Source organism: Arvicola amphibius, chromosome 2 (assembly GCF_903992535.2).
Source record: "Arvicola amphibius chromosome 2, mArvAmp1.2, whole genome shotgun sequence".
NCBI lineage: Eukaryota > Metazoa > Chordata > Mammalia > Rodentia > Cricetidae > Arvicola > Arvicola amphibius.
In genome coordinates this window covers 120913426-120933758 of record NC_052048.2, presented here as the reverse complement: position 1 = coordinate 120933758, position 20333 = coordinate 120913426, and the positions used below count along the sequence as shown (strand labels likewise).

General features: G+C 42.5%; 1 protein-coding gene across 1 annotated transcript in view; it reads right to left on the bottom strand.

The window, feature by feature from the left end:
• Thumpd2 (THUMP domain containing 2) overlaps window positions 1–16955 on the bottom strand; it is a 44524-nt gene extending 27569 nt beyond the window's left edge. Inside the window, 5 exon segments of the mRNA XM_038318720.2 lie at window positions 1821–1880; window positions 4750–4844; window positions 5685–6071; window positions 7268–7403; window positions 16816–16955. Of these exon segments, the coding sequence (XP_038174648.1) occupies window positions 1821–1880; window positions 4750–4844; window positions 5685–6071; window positions 7268–7403; window positions 16816–16941 (804 nt within the window). The 5' untranslated portion in view covers window positions 16942–16955.
• Between the last annotated feature and the right edge of the window lie 3378 nt (window positions 16956–20333).

Sequence of the window (20333 nt, the reverse complement as noted above, 5' to 3'; positions counted from 1 at the left end):
CGAGTCTTTTTTCTTTAATACTTTTTTTCAAGACAGGATTTCCTCTTTCTCTGTGCTTCCCCCTCTCCCAGTCCTCTCTCTCCTCCCTTTTCTCTCCTTCTTTCCCACCTCAATGCTAGGCTACACACACACACACACACACACACACACAACCACAAAATGCAGATGCTGCATTTCTAAGCTACATTAGTACTCTGACCCCTCCACCTCCCCCAGAAAAGGTGAGTCTAAAAATTGACTAGAAAAGGAATATTTCAACCCTAGTGGTGCTAAATGCAGCAGTGATATATTTAGATTTCAACACCAAATATACTAATATTTTAAATTTACAACTATATATAAAACTGTTCAATTTTTATTCAGCAAGTATATATAACTTTATATGTTTTTAAGTCATTAAATTTTGTTATTCTAAATTTCCTCATATTTATAGAAACATAAGAAGTCATGCAAATAGCATTTCAAATAATAATTGGTAATATGATTAAAGTTTAAAAGCACATAGTTTACCTATAAATTAAGATGCAGAACTGGTCTGGATAGTGGTATCCAAGACTGGGAGGCAGAGGCAGATCTCCGTGAGTTGGAGGCCAGCCAGGTCTTCAAAGTGAGTTCCAGGATAGTCAGAGATATACATGAGACCTACTTTATGATATGAATTCTTTTGTTTAAAATTTATTAATGTATCAGTGTTCTGCCTGCAGGTCAGAAGAGGGACACCAGATATCATTACAGATGGTGTGAGCCACAATGTGTTTGCTGGGAATTGAACCCAGGACCTCTGGAAAGCCAGTCAGTGCTATTAACCTCTGAGCTATTTCTCTAGCCCATGACATCAGTTCTGTTTAACTGTTTTACTTGTACGTCTTACCTTTGTAATGGTGATTATCAATAGATACACAGTTGAAATGTAATCACTCTGTAGTTCCCCCACTCCTTCTGTCAGCAAACAGGGGATTTAGAAAAAAAAGCCAGAGCGGCTGAAGTACTGGCCTTAAAGTCATCCAGGGCCCTACAGTGGGGCAGCCTGGAGACAATGGAGCATACAGCAGGGAGGCTTGGTCTAGGAGCATGCAGTGGAGTAGCTGGGGCCCAGAGGAAGCAGCAGGACACCCATTAGGTAATGGTCTCATAGGGGCTGTTGTACCAAGAACCTTCACATAAGTCCTGATCCTTGGTGGTGGTGAGACGCCGGCAGAGCCTGCCATGTGATCAGCAGACAGCAAGGACCTATCATTCTACCTTCTGGGCATCTGCAAAGTTCTCTGTCTTGTGCTGGTCTGCTGGAGAGCTCACCACTGGATAAGAGACATTAAAACCACCTTAAAGCATTTAAAAAATATAATCTCATTTACGACTGAGAAAACATGTGCTTAAGGAAAATGGAGGATTAACAGAAGAGTCTCTACATCCCTATACTGTGAACAGGATTAGACACACAAGACATTTTAAAAATGCATTGATACTTACAACCTTTCAAGACCTAAGAATGACTGTTTGCATCAACCAGCTTTCCTCTCCCCAAAACACCTAGACAAGTGCCCTGCTGCAGGTAAGAATTCAGTATATAAGCTTTAAAAAAAGAATCTGAAACAATTATAGTTTATATACACGGATCTGTGCAAACTACTTAATAACAGAAATAATGATGTATTGTTCCAAGATTCAATCCTAGCCCATGGACGACCATGGTCAATTGGCTCTAACGGACATGATTAAGGCCCAGGCCAAAGCAAGGATCCCAGGAAGCTTTGCCTCCTTTGCTGTGCCAACACTCCATACTACAAAACAAAACTAAGTTCTTAATTCTACAAGTACACTGGTTACCTGAACAGTGGAATCCCCAGCACGGAGTAAGCGTCACTCAGATGCATGAAAATCTGAAAGAACAAACAGAATGAGACAGCACAAGAAAACACTACATCAAGATATGAAAATCTAAAGCATTTGTTTTGAGTTTATATGACCTGTATTTTAATAAGAAATGCCAAGACCTACCTGTCATGCTGGAAAAACAAAACAACAACAACAACAACAAAAACCCCTCTGTAATCTTTTGTTCTTAACCAGAGGTGAACCAAATTTAGGCTCATTTCATAAAAAAAGTCTGAGAACAAAACTGGTGGTGGATAAGGTCTCAGAGTCAGGGCCAGGTGGTGGGCGAGCTCCACAGAGTCCACAGGTCAAAGAGGTTGGATCTTTCTTCGCTGGACCTATGGACTGTAGTTTTTAGACTCTGGTAGTAAAGACTTCCTCAAGCCTGTTCTAACCTCAAGCAAGACTTGCATGGCTGCCTATCCCAGCACACAGACAGAACACAGCAGAGGAAGTTTCCCTAAGCCAAGGTGTCCTCCACTCTGCCATCTGCAGACAAGGCTCGTATTTAGTTTCTATTGCTATGACAAACACCAGGACCAAAAGTAACCTGGGGAGAAAGGGGTTTACTCCACCTCACAAATGGCAGGTCACAGTCCATCACTGAGGAAGTCAGGGCAAGAACTCAAGGAGGGGACCTGAAGGGGATTATTATTTTAAGGTGTGTGACCTATGTTTAAGCTGCACATGTTTAACTCTGTGAAGCTGTGATTCTTTGTCTGTCTAAAACTCCTGATGGTCTAATAAAGAGCTGAGTGACCAATAGCAAGGCAGGAGAGTATAAATAGAAGGAGAAACAATGAAGAGGAGAAGCAAGAGAACAAGGAAAGGAGGCTGCTAGGGGCCTGCCACCCAGTCACCCACAGAGTAAGAACGAAAGTAACAGATACAGAACAAAAGGGAAAAGCCCAGAGGCAAAAGGTAGAGGGAATAATTTAAGTTAAGGAAAGTGGGCTAGAAATAGTCAAGCTAAGGCCAGTGTTCCTAGCTAAGACTTAGCCTCCATGTATTGATTTATTTGGTAGTTGGGTGGTGGGCCCCTCAAAAAAGCCAAAAGAGTAAAACATCGCACAGCAGAGGCAGGAAACCGAAACAGACAACCGTGGAGGACACTGCTTTCTGGTTCGCGGCTTGGTCAGTTCAGGAACAACCACCTGCCCAGAGTGGCATGCCATCCCAGTGGGCTGGGCCTTCTCAACATCACACATTAATTAAGAAAATGCCCCCGGACCCACCCACAGGCCTTCTGATGAAGGCATTTGCCCACTGAGTCCTCTCTTCCCAAACAACTCCATCTTGGGTCAAGCTGACAAAACAAACTCCCCCAAAACAAAGAAACAAACAAACAACAACAAAAACTAGCTAAGCCTCTTTCCGTTCAATTAGGTCCTGGATAGAATTTAATGTGTCATATTAGTCTTCCCACATAAAATTAAAAATGGGGATTTCTCTTACTCTTTCAGTCTTAAGAGCTTTATAGACCAACACCCAAACTGACTTTCCCCCTACTTGCTGCTAGAGATTGAACGCTGAATGCAAGGCCCCACTGTGTTAGGTGAATGCTCTTCAGTGAGCCCAGCACAGCCCCCAAGGGCAGGTTCTGTATTCGCATTTTCACCAGGGCCGGTCCACTGTGGGAACATTTCATCAAAGACTGCGTGAAGTGGTCCCACTGGTGGCCAACTGAAACACCACAGCTGAGCTTCCCAATTGTACTGATTATGCATTTTAGCAAAATTATTTAATAAAATTCTGTTCTACTTCAAATTTTAATATATATTGATCTCACTTTCACATACCAAATGTCAAGAACAGCTTCTCTCACTATAATACTGATTTCCTATCAATTTTACAGGATAAAATTTAATATTTTCTTTTTTATAAATTTGAGTCATATATTTTATTATACATTGTTTTACTACCAATTATGGTTTTGTATGGTTACTTTAACCCATTAGAGCTATTATTAACTCTATGAGATAGTGGGTCGGAGCTAAACTAATTGCATATTTGTGAGATGATTTTGGCAGTATAATGGAGATGGGGAGAGATGGAGAAAACAGAGAAGATGAAGTGGGGGAGACAACACCATGTCAAAAAAATCTGGGGGCTAAAGCAGTTTGGGCACACCATTGGATTTATACCAGTTACTATGTTTTAGAAGTAAAAATATAAATAAAGGGGGAAAAATCCAACATCTTACAAAGGGTTCGGACTTATTTGGCCAGGTCTGTCCCTATATAAAGTTATATTACATGGAATAAATTTATACATAAATTATTAAAATAACTGCCTGACAAATTCATTAGATGGCTTTCAAAATATAGGGAGGGTAAATTTTTGTTACTCCTTATATTTATTTGTTCCAAATAAAAAAATAAACATAATTCCACAAGCCCAACAAAGCCACTAGTAACTATCGTATTTTAGGTCATTATTTTATCATACTTTAGGTCATTACTCATTTTTTTTACATAGCAGCTATGATTTCTTATTAAAGATATTGTTATGACAGCCTGGTCTACAAGAGCTAGTTCCAGGGCAGGCTCTAAAAAAAAAAAAGCTGCAGAGAAACCCTGTCTCGAAAAACCAAAAAAAAAAAAAAGAAAAAAAAAAAAAGAAAAAAAAAAAAAGATATTGTTATGATGGGAAGACTATGAAGTGCCTCTGCAACCTTACTATAAATGTCTCCTTCAGCTGTGGCCAAGCAACCCAGTTTGGATAAGACATTTTTGCATCATTTAGCTGCCGAAGAGAAACAGGCTGCTGGATCCATGTAGACATACTGTTTATAGTGGAAGTCAACCCAACCTGAAAAAGTATGGAAAGGAGGATGAATGCTGTTGTATAGAAATCAAGATGGATATTCATTACCTCTAAATGTGGATTCCTTAAATTGGCTTTCCATCCAAACTTCCTCATGAGAGTAATTCCAACCACTCTTCCTGCCTCCTGAAAAGTGACAGGTTATAGAAAAGATTAAGAACATAAGAAATAAGAAAACTTTAAAATGGACAAGAGCTAGCTATTACCTGATGGTAATTTAGTGATATTAAAATATAACTTCCAAGATTGCCTATGCAAGGCAATAGGGCTGTATTTACTTTCTCCATTTGCAAACTCTTTAGGACTACTCTCTACTTGTGGAAACTCTACTCTGGCAATTTTAGGTGTGTGACATAAGACCATGACCTGATATTTGTGACCCTTCTAATAAAGGAAATGAATGCACACTGAAGGATTATGTATTAACTCATTCTCTATGTTTCCACATGACCAGATCAGCTTTATCAGACTCACCTTTAGGGTCCACGTGATTCTAAATTTGGCTAAAAGATCCAGATCAATTTTGTGTTACTGAATTTTGTAAAGACTAACCAACGAGGTCTTGGGATGGAAACAGGTGCCCACCCTTCCCCAGGCTATTAGACTTCATGTGCACATCTAGGTCATGTGACAAGGCTGCAAACATCACAGTGCAGGGTGGATGTCAATAAGCATACCATTGTAATGAAGAAGAGCCCCTAACATATTAAGACCACAGCATCAGCATTTACAAATGCAAAGGACATCTATGGACTTAAGAAAATGTTTAGAAGGAAAGCAAAGGCTGCCATGTGGAATAGCACAGCGCTCCTCTGGAGCGGCTGAGGACAAGTTAAAAAAGGAAACGTACATTTAGAGATAGACAATCAGATGAAGACAGACCTCATCATCCGTCTGGGCCGTGTTATCTCCGCTGTAAGAATTGTGATTTGGCAAGTAGAATTCCACCTGGAAGGTGAGCGTACCTGTGGAGGGAAGGCCTCTTCCGATCTTCCCGCTGCAGCGACAGGAAACCCTGAAGGTCAAGTCCTGGTTCTGAGTGTCAGCTGCCTTCACCACGTCATTCTGGAGTCCATGGTCTTGAAGCTGGTCAGTTTTTGCATCCCCTTGCTCCAGCAAGTCTTCGGGAAGTCTGTCGCGCTGGCCTTCCCCACGGCTCTCTTCAACCATCTGCTTCTCCTCTAGTTTTAATTTCTTGGCAATGACAATCTCATTTCCTCCCATTTTCCGCTTCAGTGCATTAACATCCCTTTGAGATACGTTTTCTCCTTTTTTATCACGTTCAAGAAGTTTTCTCCAAAGCGAAATGGCCTTCAGCCAACTTCCTGGATCCTCATTTATAAGTCTCTGCAGCTCAGTAAGTATTTTTCCTAAATAAACAAAACCTCAGTTTACCCATCTTCAAGCTTTATAGGCAATTGTCTATTACATTCACCAATGCAGATTTCATGACCTTTATTTCTTTAAAACATTTTACTGAATTGCTACATACACAAAATTTCACTTTTATATAGAGCTTAGATAATTTATTCTAAGATTTACAGCAGAATAAATTTCATTATTTACATACAGAGATCTAAGATTGATCAGATTTATGGAAAACCATGCAAACTTCAGCACAGCATGTATCCTGCGGTGCTGCACTCAGCACAGACCTTGGGATACACACATCTCTGAGATAACAGTGACCTTGCCCATGAACTGAAATATAATGTTCAGAAACAGAGTAGCTGATCCTTGAACCCATTTCATTTTAGACCACAAAAATATTAACATAAATCCTAATATGAGTTTCCATGAAGTCAAACTTCAGATACACAAGCCACTTTTATTAGTTCAGGGCTGTCAGCTTGCCTGATGACCTTTAACCTTTTTTTTTATAAACAAAAGTCACTAAGTTGATCTGAAAATTATCACTACAGTTCCTTCAAGATGACAGTGTATGGAAGGTAGGAGGAAATTACGGTGACCCCCACAAACCCTCGGGATTTCCTTTAACTTCCGTTCCTTCCCAGTCCTAACATTCTATGTAATTCTTTGATGTTTTATGCACATAGGAATCAGAGTGAAGGCTGGAGCAGTGTAAACCCTGCAGTGTCTGCCTTTTAAAATGGCTTTAATCATGATCTTGAAATTATTTGTACAACATAATTCTAAAGTTAGGGAATAATTACGAAATCTCCTAAGGTGCCTTTAGGAGAAGAAAATTTTACTATATAGCAAATTTCCAACTTGAAATAGTTAAAAATTTTAGTTAAAATTTGTAAGATGACAGTTTTTACCAACTTGTGGTACAAAATTGTATTCTGGTTATTATATGCTTCAAAGAAATCAAATACTGTGGAACATACTCATTTCTAGAAAGAAAACATGAACAATAAAACCCCAAAGGGAGGCAGCAGGTTCCAAGAGAAGCGAGAGAGCTGGCTACAGATATGTGACAATACAAACTCTGTAATAGTGATGCTGTATGGATGAACCAGAGGTGAACCAGAGACACACAGCTGCTGGGTAGGCAACCTTGGTCACACAGCAGGTGGGTAAAAGCAGAGGGTGCGTATTGTACCTTTGCTCAGAGAAGGAACTGCAATTGGAAGCTGCTTCCTAATCAACAAAAACAGTCTTTCTGCTGACTTCAACTTCTTCATTGAGGTCAAATCTGAACGGGTGGTGAAAAACACTTTTCCTGAAATGTATTCAACCTAGACACAGAAAACAGGCATCAATATGGTTCTGGGCCAGAATAAGGGCCTCTTTCTTCCCTTTGTGGAACATCTGTCATTTGTTAGGTTCTGCAGCAGGCACCTCCAGCATCTATTTTCCCTTTAAACACTTAACAACCTAAGGCAGATTTTTAGCATGGCCATTTTCCACATCACAAACTGACATCTAGGGTAGGTCACACAATCTGTGTAAGGTCACATGGCCAGACTATTATGTTACCTCTTGTAAAGTATACACCCATATGCCTGGAAAAAATAAAAGACAAAATATTCAATAATTACACTGTCAAACCTACCCACCGCTTAAAAGTAGGCAAAATATAGGTAATATGCAAATTACAAATTAAGTGTCTAGAACAAGATTGATGTTTATTAAATATTTCCATGTCTACCAGGTAACATACAGCAAATACTGAACAATAACATGACAGCCATATAAATTAAGATGTAAAACTTGTAAGACAATACCGTAAATTAAACCCAGAAGAAAATGACACTTAACTGCTTATCAGCTGTACGGACAATCTATACAGTATGTTAGCATTGAACACGAAGCCACCATTTCTAACATGTTGGGGATGAAGACCTAGGAAGCAGGTTGCTAACTAACGGAAGCAGGTGCAAAAGCACCAGAAACCTGGCTGCAGTGAACTGTCAGCATGCTGGCATGTCGGGGACGGATGGCATAGCTTAGGCCAGCCTGATACACAGCCATGAAATTCTGAGTACCACAGATGGTAATGGGCAGCCATTAAAGAATTCTGATGAAAACTATGACAGCAATGGTGTAGCTGACAGAAAAATTACCTTGGAAGGGGCATAAAGGACTGGGTATAGAATGTGATGCTGGAGGGAGAACAGATCACTGAGGCAGACATGAGGGATGCGCGGGTATAGACAGGGAAATAGATAGGAGTGAGAGATACACATCACAGCTTTAGGATGAGCCTGTGGCACGTGTGGGAAGAGGGGAAGAGGGAACCCCCCTGGTTTACAGGGAACTGAGTGTGGTATGGAAACTGCACTTGTAGCTGCCATGAGCCCTGGAAGGATAGGGGCGACTGGGAGTCCCCTTCACAATGCTCACGGCTGACTGACATCACCCTAAGCTATGTGGAACTAAGGCGCCAGGGAATCTGGAGTACCCTGTGCTATAGGTTGAACGTGTATAGACAGGAAGGCTGGTCAGTATGGTGGCACAGAAAGATGGCAGAACTTTTCACAGGTTTGGCTAGCAAGCAGTGGCTGGGCCACACCAACCTTGGAGCTAATGCTAGTCACCGGGGCGAGCTGGGTCTCATGACAGGAGCTACTTCCCAGAAAGGCGGGTTGCTATAAGAGAAGCTTGGCTCCCACCCCTCTCCTGCATAAATGCCCCTCCTTCAGACAGGCTCTGAGGTCCTCCACCTCATCATGACACAGACAGGCATGGCCATTTCAGACACCATGCTATTTTGACTTTTCTCCTATCAGAATGATGATTCAAATAAATCTCTTGTCTTATATATTACCTCATGCCAGACAGTCTGCCATAGCGGAATGAACTAAGAATCCACGTTCTTAAGATTCTTCATTCAGGGGCTGGGGAGATGGCTCAGCACTTAGGAGCATTGACTGCTCCTTTAGAGGGACTGGGTTTGATTCCCAGCATCCATACAGGGGCTCACAACCACCCCTAACTCCAGTTTCAGGGATCTGAAGCTTGCTTCTGACCTTTGCAAGCACAGACACACATGCAGGAAAAACCAATGAATATAAAATAAGTCACACACACACACAGACACACATACATACATGTACGCACGTGCACGTACACACACACACACACACACACACACACACACACACACACACGGTCATTATGCAACTTAACCTAAAATCCTTGCCAAGATTCTGAAGAAACAAAACTATTTTACTGAAGGTGAATGGTTTTAAGACTAAAGTAGCAGGGACAGAAGAGATGGCTCAGTGGTTAAGAGCACTTGCTGTTCTTGCAAAGGACGCTGTCCCCAGCATCCAAATGGCTGCTTAAGGCTATCTGTAATTCCAGTTCCAGGGGATCTGATGTCCTCTTCTGCTCTCCATGGGAACTGCATGACTATGATACATGCAGAAAACACTGATACACATTTTAAAAAACAAAGAAATTAAAGTAATAAAAACAAGAAAATGGACATAAAAACCTAGACCAAGAATTTTACTTAGTCCAGTAATCTAGATATTTATACTTCCTTAACTGTTCAGCGATTTTTTTTCTTGTTTGGCTATTAAGGAAAACAGTTGTACAACCAGATTTTCTTAAAATATCCTCTTTCTAAAAGAAAGGCTTATTCAGAACATGGCAGGGTGTGAACTGATGTGACCGAAAAGGACATCAATCACGAGAGCAGTGAACGCCAAATCCATCTTCGAAACCCACAGCAGCATTATTGTCTTAATTTACACACGGCTTACCAGTCTTTTTACGTGAGAAACACAGAAATATTTACTAATTCAGTCACTGTGAGAATCACATAGTCACGTATGTGAATACAAACACTTTCTCCTTGTGAATATTAACATTACCTTAAAGCAGATGGGAGAACGCATGCCAGTATTTAAGAATTTATCCTCCAGCTTTCTCTCATTGCTTTTGGGGTGACTTATTTTTACTATTTTTAATTATGTGTATGTGTCTAGAAAAGCACATGTGTGTTTGGGTGCCGTAAGAGACCACAGGAATCGGAGTGTGGTACAACCTGGAGCTGAAGTCACAGGCAATTGTGAACTATGTGACATGGGTGCTGGGATCTTAACTCGTGTCCTCCGCAAGAGCAATACTGTGCTCCTAGCAACTCTCCAGTTCTTAAATTTACTTATTCATTTAAAAAATTTTATGTGTATGTGTATGCATGCGTGTTTGGATGCATGTGGAGGCAAGATAGATCCGCTGGAGCTGGAAGCGGGGTGTCAGCAGTCTGAGTGGGTGCTAGAAACTAAACTTGGGTTTTCTGGAAGAGTATCAATCATCTCTACACCCCCTAGTACTACTTTTAACATTTATTTATTTGTGGGGGCATGAGTACCACAGTGCCTATGCGGAGGTCAGAGGACCACATGTGGCTCTCTCCTTCCACCATGGGGGCTCAGAGCCTGAACGTGGACATTCAGATTTGGCAGCAAGTGCCTTTACCCAGGATTCCTCAGGCCTTGGCTTACTGCTTCTAACTGACCATATCCAACTATAATATTATGGAGCAATATAGCATTCTAGAGTTTTCATTCCAAAAGTTGTTATTTGAAAAGCTATTTACAAGTTGTCCCTCCCTTTTGAATCACGAAGGTGAAGTGTCTAAACTGGTCTAACCTTGAGCTAAGAGCCCTTTCCTGACTCCTCAGCATGTTTGTCTTTCCCTTTACACTCATGAACTCAAGTTTGGTCCAAAGATTAGTAGATGCTCAAATTTAGGCAAATCATGGTATTACTGGTAGGCACCAAACTTCTAATTCTACAGATGGTATTTAGATACAGAATGAATTTTTAAGGTACTACGTCATCTGTTGGGGTGGTGTCTAAGTTTGTTTTGGTTCATTTTTTAAGACAGAATTTTAAAATAGGTTTAACTTTCAAAATGGCATCAAACTAAAAGAAAAGGAATACACAGAATCTTGAAAAGGCGTATGTTACATGCCACAGAAATAACTACGAAATAACCCTCTTGGCTCTAACTAGACCCTACTGTCACAATGCTATTCAAACAAACAAACACCCAAACTGGTTGGCCTACTAAAGGCTTGGGTTAATAGTCTCCTCTGTGTGGATTTATAGAGATCAGTGAGCCATCCACAGGAGCCTCTCCTTAGCTAACATAACATCACCTCTGCTGCATGCAATTTTATCTTAACGATAACCGTTGCTACTATGGTTCTTACTAAAATTAGAATCTAGTACATTTACTTCTTACTAGGGTAGGGGTAGGAATTTTAGAAATATAGTAAGGAATATGAAGACACATAAAAAAATAACAGGACAGAAACCACAGAAAGTATCGGGAGGACATTCCAGTGACTGAAATCAGCTCTCATTTATTTTTCCTCACCGTTTATACCCAGAGTAAATGGGGGAGGGGGAGGTAACAAGACTTTATGAACACGATACAAATGATACAATGGATAACTCACACAGTCAATCACTTTAACGCTCTGAGACACCAAATCATTAGCATCCTGCTGCCTAGGTAGCAAAGGTGCTCTAGATCACTCATCCTGAAGACCGTCCTTCCCCAGGAGACCTCATAGTTACAAAAGAAGGAGCAGAAGTACTTTGCACATCCTGACCACCTGTCAGGATGGCATGGTGCTATCTTAATTTCAAAAGAACAAAGCAGTCACATCCTGAGTTGGGACAAGCAACTCTGCTTGTCAATCTCCAAACTCTCTGACCAGCAGACAAGGTGGAAATGGCCAGCATTTTTTTGGCCTCCACACATTACATATTGTTATAAAGAGATTTTTCTGTATTGAAAGTGGTCTAAATATGTGCATTAAATACTTTAAAATATCCAGGCAACTTTAGATATATATATACCACTACTGGAACACAGAGATGGGGAAATCAACCTTCAGTCTGACCAAGCTCTAGACACAAATTACAGGAACCCAGCTAACAGGAAATGCAGAGGATGGAGTCCATGTGCCCCATATCCCTGTGCTGAAAGTATGCTCAAAGCATGATGGGTGGGGGGGAGTAGGAGCTTTCTAAGGTACACTGCTGCAGGGGATTAATGTTACACAGGAAATGGGCTTGCTATAAACATGAACTTGGGCCCTGGTGTGCCTGTGTGTCTTTTATTTTCTCTCCCTGGATGCTGTCTGTCATGTTAGAAGGAAGCAAGAAGTCCCTCACAGACACAGTCCTTGAGCCTTGGGCGTCTAAACCCCCAGGACTGTAAAATGCATTTCCTTTCTCTACACAGTACTCAATCTGCAGTATTCATTTATGGCAATACAAAAGGACCAAGACAGAGGAACACATTAAATCATGGAAATGAATGTTGATGTCTTATTTACTTTATTTTCTTTCTTTTTTTTTTTCTTTTTGTTTTTTCAAGACAGGGTTTCCCTGTGTAGCCCTGACTGTCCTACAACTCACTCTGTAGACCAAGCAAGCCTTGAACTCACAGAGATGTACCTCCCGAGTGCTGGGATTAAAGGCATGTGCCACCATCACTCAGTTCCTTAGTTACTTTTCTATTGTTGTGAAGAGACACCATGACCAAGGCAACTTTTAAAAGCATTTTATTGGGGGCTTGCTTACAGTTTCAGAGTTGAGTCAATGGTCATAATGGTAGGGATCATGGTGGAAAAGCAGGCAGGGAGGCAGGCCTAGTGCTGGAGCAGTAGCTGAGAGCCTGAATCTTATCCTCAAGGAGACAGTGACAGAAATGGGTGGAGGTGGGGCAGAGACAGAGCAAGACGGAGAAGAGAGAGAGGGAGAGACAGAATGACAGGCTGGGTCTAATATGGGCTTCTGAAACCTCAAAGCCTACCCCCAGTGGCATACCTCTTTCAACAAGACACATCTCCTCATTCTTCCTTAGCAGTCTGCCAGCTGGGAACCAAACACTCAGATATATGAGCCTAGGAGGGGTCATTCTCATCTCATGCAAACCCCCACAGTTGGCAAATCTAGATGAGGGTAACTTTGTGTCCAATCCAGATGCCACTAGGACTCACAGCTTCTAAGCATTTATAGTGTCACTAAGGTATCTGAAGAAAAAAAATGGATTCTCTAAATAGCCACTGTGGGACCCTATTGGCTAACACAGCCATGGCAGGTCAGAAAACCCTGTTGCGCTGAGAGTTGAGCTAAGAATGGCTTAATTTTTTTTTTTTTAAAGGGATGTAAATACAACAATGAAGAAAAAAAATAACAGAAATCATGTGACTAATAACGCCTATAGGAATATGACAGAAACCAGTTGTGGTGCACAGAGCCTAAAATATTTACTATCAGGCCTTTTATTTTACAGATTGCTTTAGTTTAAGGCCAAACAACCCAGTCACTTTAACATGAGAATACTGAGAAAAAAAAGAGAAAGAGAGGTAAAATTATAGATGAAGAGTATCAACCAATCACAATATGTAGACGGTATTTAAATCCCTACTTAAACACACAAACTTAAAACAAGAGATATTAGAAAACAAATTCGACTCTAAACACTAGTGAGGCAAGTGTTGAGAAGGGATGAATTTTTTAGCTGTGTAAATGATAAGGTGACATATTTTAGGAAGTTCATCTCCTTTACACTATATACGTGGCTATAAAGAGTCATAATTTAGAGCTGCACAGGCAAACATGCAGATGAAATGATTCCTGGAAGTATGGCAGAGGGCTGAAAAGAGGCGGAATTCACTGTGGGCTGCTCGCTATGGCAGCTGGCTGATGAGCAGGGAGAATTCACCATATCTGTCTGTTTCTGTGTCCGTTAAAGACAGCGAAAAGGAGTTCACAGGAGTTTCCTGTTGCAAGCCGTGTGGGAGGCTTTACCCTAGCGACAGTCACCTGGGCAGGGAGAGTGCTTCCATGCTCACTGCTGACACCTGGGCTTATCAGCAGCTCCACAGAAAGAAAAGCCTTTTAAAAGGGGCAGGCAACTGGGGATAATATGGACCTCCAACAGCTTCCTTGGTGAGTCTTATGTTTACTAAAATTGGAAAAACACTGATTAAAATTGAGTGATTACCTTCTAAAAGTAAACAATCATTCTGAATTAATTTGTCTTACAAATTTAGATTTTTGAATATTAATTTTCTTCTAGCAAACCTAAATTTCTAAGAGACTCTTATCACCACAAAAATGTTTTTTTTTTCAGTATCCCTGTGCAGCTCATTTTGTGGGAAAGCATTTATAGAATACCAATTATTTGCCATGTACCCCAGGCTACCCATCTTTAACTCAGGGATGCCATGAAAGTAGGATTAGTCAAGGAAAAGTGAGGCTTGGAAATCTGAACAAGCTATTCGAAATCACACATCCATTAAAGACCAGTGTAGGAGTAGAACATATGTTCTTGACTGTCACTTCGTAAACAGCCTTCACCCACTGCCACAGGGTAGGTCCCTATACTGCAGGTCCTTGGTAGCTGCAAGAGCCCTTTTGGTGAACGCAATGAATCTCACACAGAAAAGCATTTAGGATGTAAACCTTGTATTTATACTGAGCATGCACAAACTCATTCTTTGGCATTATTTTTGGTAAATTTCCTAAATAACTCGTTTAACAACCGACACAAAATGAGTACCCTCTGTCATCTGGACAGAGTTCACATATGCAAGTTGTAAGCGAACACTACATTACTGTGCAGGCAGATGTGACCAACTGCATTTTTGTACTGGGAGGTGTCACAGACTCCTCTTCAGATATCAAGGTCAGACAGATCAGAGGGAACCATCTTGGGGCAGAAGGTAAGCTTATTGTTATAGTACTATTAAATACTGATATTAATGATTGCAAACATCCTTTAAGTCAACTAAGATGCTGGAGACTGGGGAAATTTGCTTTAGCCCCTTCCCTGGTGCTCTGACAGCCCTGGCTGAGGTGTGAAGCTGGACTGCTCTAATAGCAATGTGGACATCCGGGACACTCCATGAGGGTCCTGAGGAAGGAACACAGCAACCACAGCTGCTCTCTGAGGAAGCACAGTTCTGTTCTAGGAAGGCACTACTTTAGCCAGGGCTTTTTCAAACACCTTGCCTCTGTTGATGTTGCTCATTACAAGTCCTGGCAAACTATAGACAATAGTTATTCTTATTCGGGCCCAAAAGGGAGCACTTTACCCGACAGCCCAACCAAACGCCAGTGATTGGTACAAACAGATCTTCACATGCACGAGGGACCTTGCCATGACTAATATCACTTGTAGGTAGGATTATATTTGATGGATGTAAATATCAGTAACTAACTTGGGGAGTCGGCTGTCTAATCAGAGTGGCTGGGATGCAGGCTGAGGCTATTTGTTCGGATCTACTACCCACATCTCTCTAAAACCGTGCCAGAGCAGAAGGTGAAAATTCACTTGGCACTTACCTGCTCTCACTGTCAAGAGAGTTTCTCTCATATTGGATTCAATTCTTGGCTGTTGAAGTTTCCCTCAAATGATTTTTGTCTTTAGAGGAAACAAACAAGTAGTATCCCTTTTCTAATAATCTTAGATGTTCAGATTGGACCACACCTTGTTATTTCCACACTTAGCTGGCCAAGTTAGCAGAGCAAATCGCGGCACTATATAGGGCCACATGGCTGGCAGAGTTGGGCATTATACAGGAATGCTTGATTTTAGAATCTGAATGCTACTGTTGTCATTTTGAAGTTGCATGACTTGAATACATCATTGGATTCACCTGGTTAAGACCCATGTTCTGTGGAGGACCCATGTTCAGATCCCAGCATCCATGCTGGACAGCTCACAATCACCTGTCACTCCAGTTCCTGGGAGATGAGCAGATGTCTCAGGCTTCCACCAGTACTATACATTCATGTTAGCACACACACAATTAAAAAAAAACAACCCTCTAAATCCTTGGTGAATGAAGGGATTATTACAGAGAGACTATTTTGGATAAATTACACTCAGCACTTTGTTGAATTCTGTAGTGCAATTCACAAATGGCAGTAGTGTAAGGTGGCTGAAGCCATTCTTGGTAACTCCCTGCTGCCCCTGTGGATCATCGCTGAAACTCCTTTTGTGGGCTTCGAACACTGCACCCAGAGGTGAGCGCTAATTTTAGCAAACTTTCCCTTTCCAAGAACACACCCCACACTAAAGTATCAACATCTTACCCCTCTGCTTTCAATAACCTCGTTAGCACATTCTGGAACAAGACGGCGTTTAAAATCTGTTCGCTTGTCACAGCAATGAACAGGTAGCCCTGAGGCCGGCAGGAGCCAAGTAGTTTTTTTAGCTACAGTTACCGCGTGTGTTTGAGGTGTACTTTTTTATGCTTCATAGCCAAGTCACAAGGTGAAAACCCAACCTCGTTAAGAAAGTAACAAGACTCAACATCGGAGCCCGGAAAGTACACCTCCATTGAAGGTATAACTGCAATTATTGCCACTGCTTAGCTTCTTTTTTAGGAAATCAGAACAAAATTGGCTTACGTACCCCTCTTTAAAACTTTGGCCGTGACAGATGTCCGGTGACCAGATCGGACAGAGTAAAAAAAAAAAAAAAAAAAAAAATCACTCAATCCTGGTGCTCACACACTCATCACAGGACTTGGGTGAAGCCCATTGCCCGCAGGGATGGGTGCCCCGGGCTCACACATCCTTCCCGGGCCTAAGACCCGCGCTGGCGGGAAGAGGGACCCAGGGACCCGGGGACCCGGTGGGGACCCGGCAAGCCCGACTCACCTGAGTGGCCTCCAGCCGTGCCTGCACCTCCCGCATCAAGAACGGCTCCAGGCCGCGGCCCGCCGTGCAGAAGAACCGGGCGCCGCCGGAGGGGTCAGAACCTAGTTCGGCCCCGGCGGCCGCCATTGCGCTCGGGCGCGGCCCCGAGACCCGGTCACGTGAGCTCGGGCGCGTGCCCCGGAGCTCCGGGCGGAACGTGCACCTGAGCGGCAACTTCGCAGGTGCGCCCCCTATGGGTCTTCCTGGAAACTACACCGAGCTTTCTGCAGCCTGGCAAGGATCCTGAGGATGTTGTCATTCCTATCTTAACCAAAGACTAGGCCAACCCGGTGAATGGGGCCAAAAAGCAGAAATTCTTGTTCTTTAACAGAATGTGTTCATGTTCCCGAAACTTGCTACATTTCTTGCATTTGGCCAATCGTCTAGGTAAATAATTATGTGCCACTCAGTTTAGACTACCCGATTTGAGAAACTAGTAACAGTATTTGAATGACATTTTTTTAACTCTTAAGTTTTAAAAGGACAAAGAAAATATGATATACGTAGAATAAAATCTCTCTAATTCGAAAGCATTAAGTTAGCTATGTAGTTTGTATTGAATAAGTTATAGAGAAATTGTTAAATTAATGTTTTTAGAATGTAGCTCCCTAATAGTCCGGAAATGGATGCCAGTGGGTAACTGATATTCTCCTCTGCGTCGCCCACTCATTCACTGGTCAACTCACGAAGGGTTGGGGTAGTAGGGCAAACTTCCTCATGGTGTGCTGTCACCTGGGCTTTCCATAGTCGGTCCTAAATTCGCAGATGTGTTCATTTGGCGAGCCAAACGGTTCTTTCCCTTGGTAGTTGCTACAGTTGGTTCTGACATCCCCATTCTTTGGCTTCCCATGGCAAGTCTGTGTGGGGAGGACCACGAAGCCTTATGAAGACTCCCAGCTTGTGGTACCGAGTGGGTTAGCACTGGCACAGCATACCCAGTTCAGTTCAGTGAAGGCACAGCTGCTCTCTGCCACAGCTGCTCTCTGCCGGGCAACAGGCAGCACTGAGGAGTCAAAGCCAGGGGCTGGGATTTAAGGGCTTAGAAGATGGTGGTGTTGACTGACTTAACCTGCAAGAGGAAGGGGGTAGGAAATGCTTTGTGGAGAAAGTTACAGGTAAACAAATGAACAACGGCAGGCCTTTGCCGACCCACAGCCCTTCTTGGAGGACTTGGTGGGTGAGGGCAGCAGCAGAAGTACATACCTGAGACTGTATTGTAGAATGGAAGCAGGAAGGCTGGAGAGCATCAACTAGAAGATTCCATGCATAGTCAGAGATGAACACAGAGAAGCCAGAAGGGCAGGTTCGGAGCCCTGGGCTGGCACTTGCCAGCAGTATCCATTCCCGGAAGGAACAATGGTTGAGCTGAAGCTGCAGTCCTGCTGAGCCAACTTCCCCACCACACAGTCTTCTCCTTCTGGTGTCTTTCTTCCCCTAGGGGCTGTGAGTCAACAAAGGTCTGCTGCTGTTCATTTATTCACCCCGGGGACTGTGCTGCAGCCAACCACACCCACCAAAGCCCTGACAAAACACTTGTCATGTAGTTCAACCTCCACTGTTTTCCTGGAGGTTACTGGGCTGGATTTCCCTCCGAATTGCTCCTTCTTTCAACCCCATCATTTCTTCTCCTGAGGATGAGGAGATGGCTCAGCTGATGGAATAATTCTCTACAAGTATGAGGATCTGAGTTTGATCCTCAAAAACCATGTTACAAAGCTGTAGAATGGAGCAGCGGGGCTGCGTCCTGCCACCCGGCAAGCTTTACCCAAAATAATTACACGGAAACTGTATTCATTTAAATACTGCCTGGCCCCTGGCCCGTTATCTGTAGCTTCTTATTGGTTGATTCTCATATCTTGCTTTAACCCATATTTAGTAATTTATATAGCACCACGAGGTAGTCGCTTACCAGGAGAGATCTTAACCTGTGTCCATCTCGGAGAGGAGAGGCATGGTGACTGCATATGGCGACTGCCTGAAGTGTCTCTCAACTCTGCTTCCTTTCTCCCACAATTCTGTTCTGTCTACTCCGCCCACCTAATTTTCTGTCTCTTAAAGGGCCAAGGCAGTTTCTTTATTAATAATGAAAGTAACATATAGACATTCCTCCATCACAAAGCTGGGCATGGTGGTGCTTACTTGTTATTCAAGCACTTGGGAGGTGGAGACAGATGGATCACTGGGGCTTGCTGGCCAGGCAGCCTAGCCAAACTGACAAACAGCAGGTCTCAGAGATAGAGACTGAAATTACCTGGCGTGAGTGAGAAGGAAACACAGAACACACAACAAACTCGCTTAGGAGTTTATTGCGGGGTGGGTGTACAGGCCTGGTGAAGGTCGGTATAAAGAGAGAGAGCTAAAGATGGCACGTCCAGCTTTTAAGGGCTGCCTAGTGCATGCACACAGGGGGATGACGTTTCGTCATACGCAGATGACAGAGCTCACGCATGCATGCAAGGGCTCTGCAGCTGTGTCATACATAGATGATGTAACCATGCTGCTCGTAGGTCACGTGGGGTCCTTTAAGATTCCCAGGGCCATTAGGCACTTCTGCCTGAGGGCTTGTCCACGCATGTGTGGCCCTGGAACCCGGAAGTGTCATCCATGTTGTATGGCTGAATCATTACAGAGACCTGTCTCAAAAAATAAAAATTAAAATTAAAGATAACAGCATCTGTGGAATGGCACCTGGGGTTGTTGTCTGGCCTCTGTATGCATGTGTACTATTCCCTAGGCTGAACCCTAACTGTGTAAGAGTGAAGGAAGCTAGCTGAGTATAAGGAGGAAACAAGCAAGCAAGGATCCATTTGCTTGTCCTCTTTCTGCTCTTGAGTGTGAATGTGAAATACTTAGTTTCTTTCTCAGCTCCCCTGAAAGAATGGAGCATAACCTGGAACTGTAAACCAAATAATATACATGCACTCACATACACATATTTTCGCCTGCACGCACACACACACACACACACACACACACACACACACACACACACACACACACAGAGTTTGTACTAAAAAAAGGTCTCAGATGCCTACAGATGAATTTAACTTATCCAGCTGCAATTTGCCATTTGAATATTACATATTCAACATTCAGGAAGTTGGAAGTCAACAGGAACAATTTTAGAACAAACTTTAATTCTCCTGAATGCCTGGCAGTTGTATACATTTCTACATTTCTATAATAAATTTTAGACATTTTTACCCCATCCCAAGACATACTTTTAAACTGAAATTGTTGTGAACATATAGGGTAGGACATTTGCTTCACAATTTCTCCCTATTTTGATGTAATTGTTGCTTTTTAAAAAAATTTCAAAGGTGTTTAATGTGTGCAGTTATGTGTCAGAATGCAGATGTTTTAGGCTGTAAGAGCCCTAAGGAGAGGATAGTTTAATTCATTTGGACACCACAGCCGTCCTGGCTTACTCTTGCTAGGCATTCAGTCAGTGTGGGTGCTGAATTGGAGGCAATTCAGTG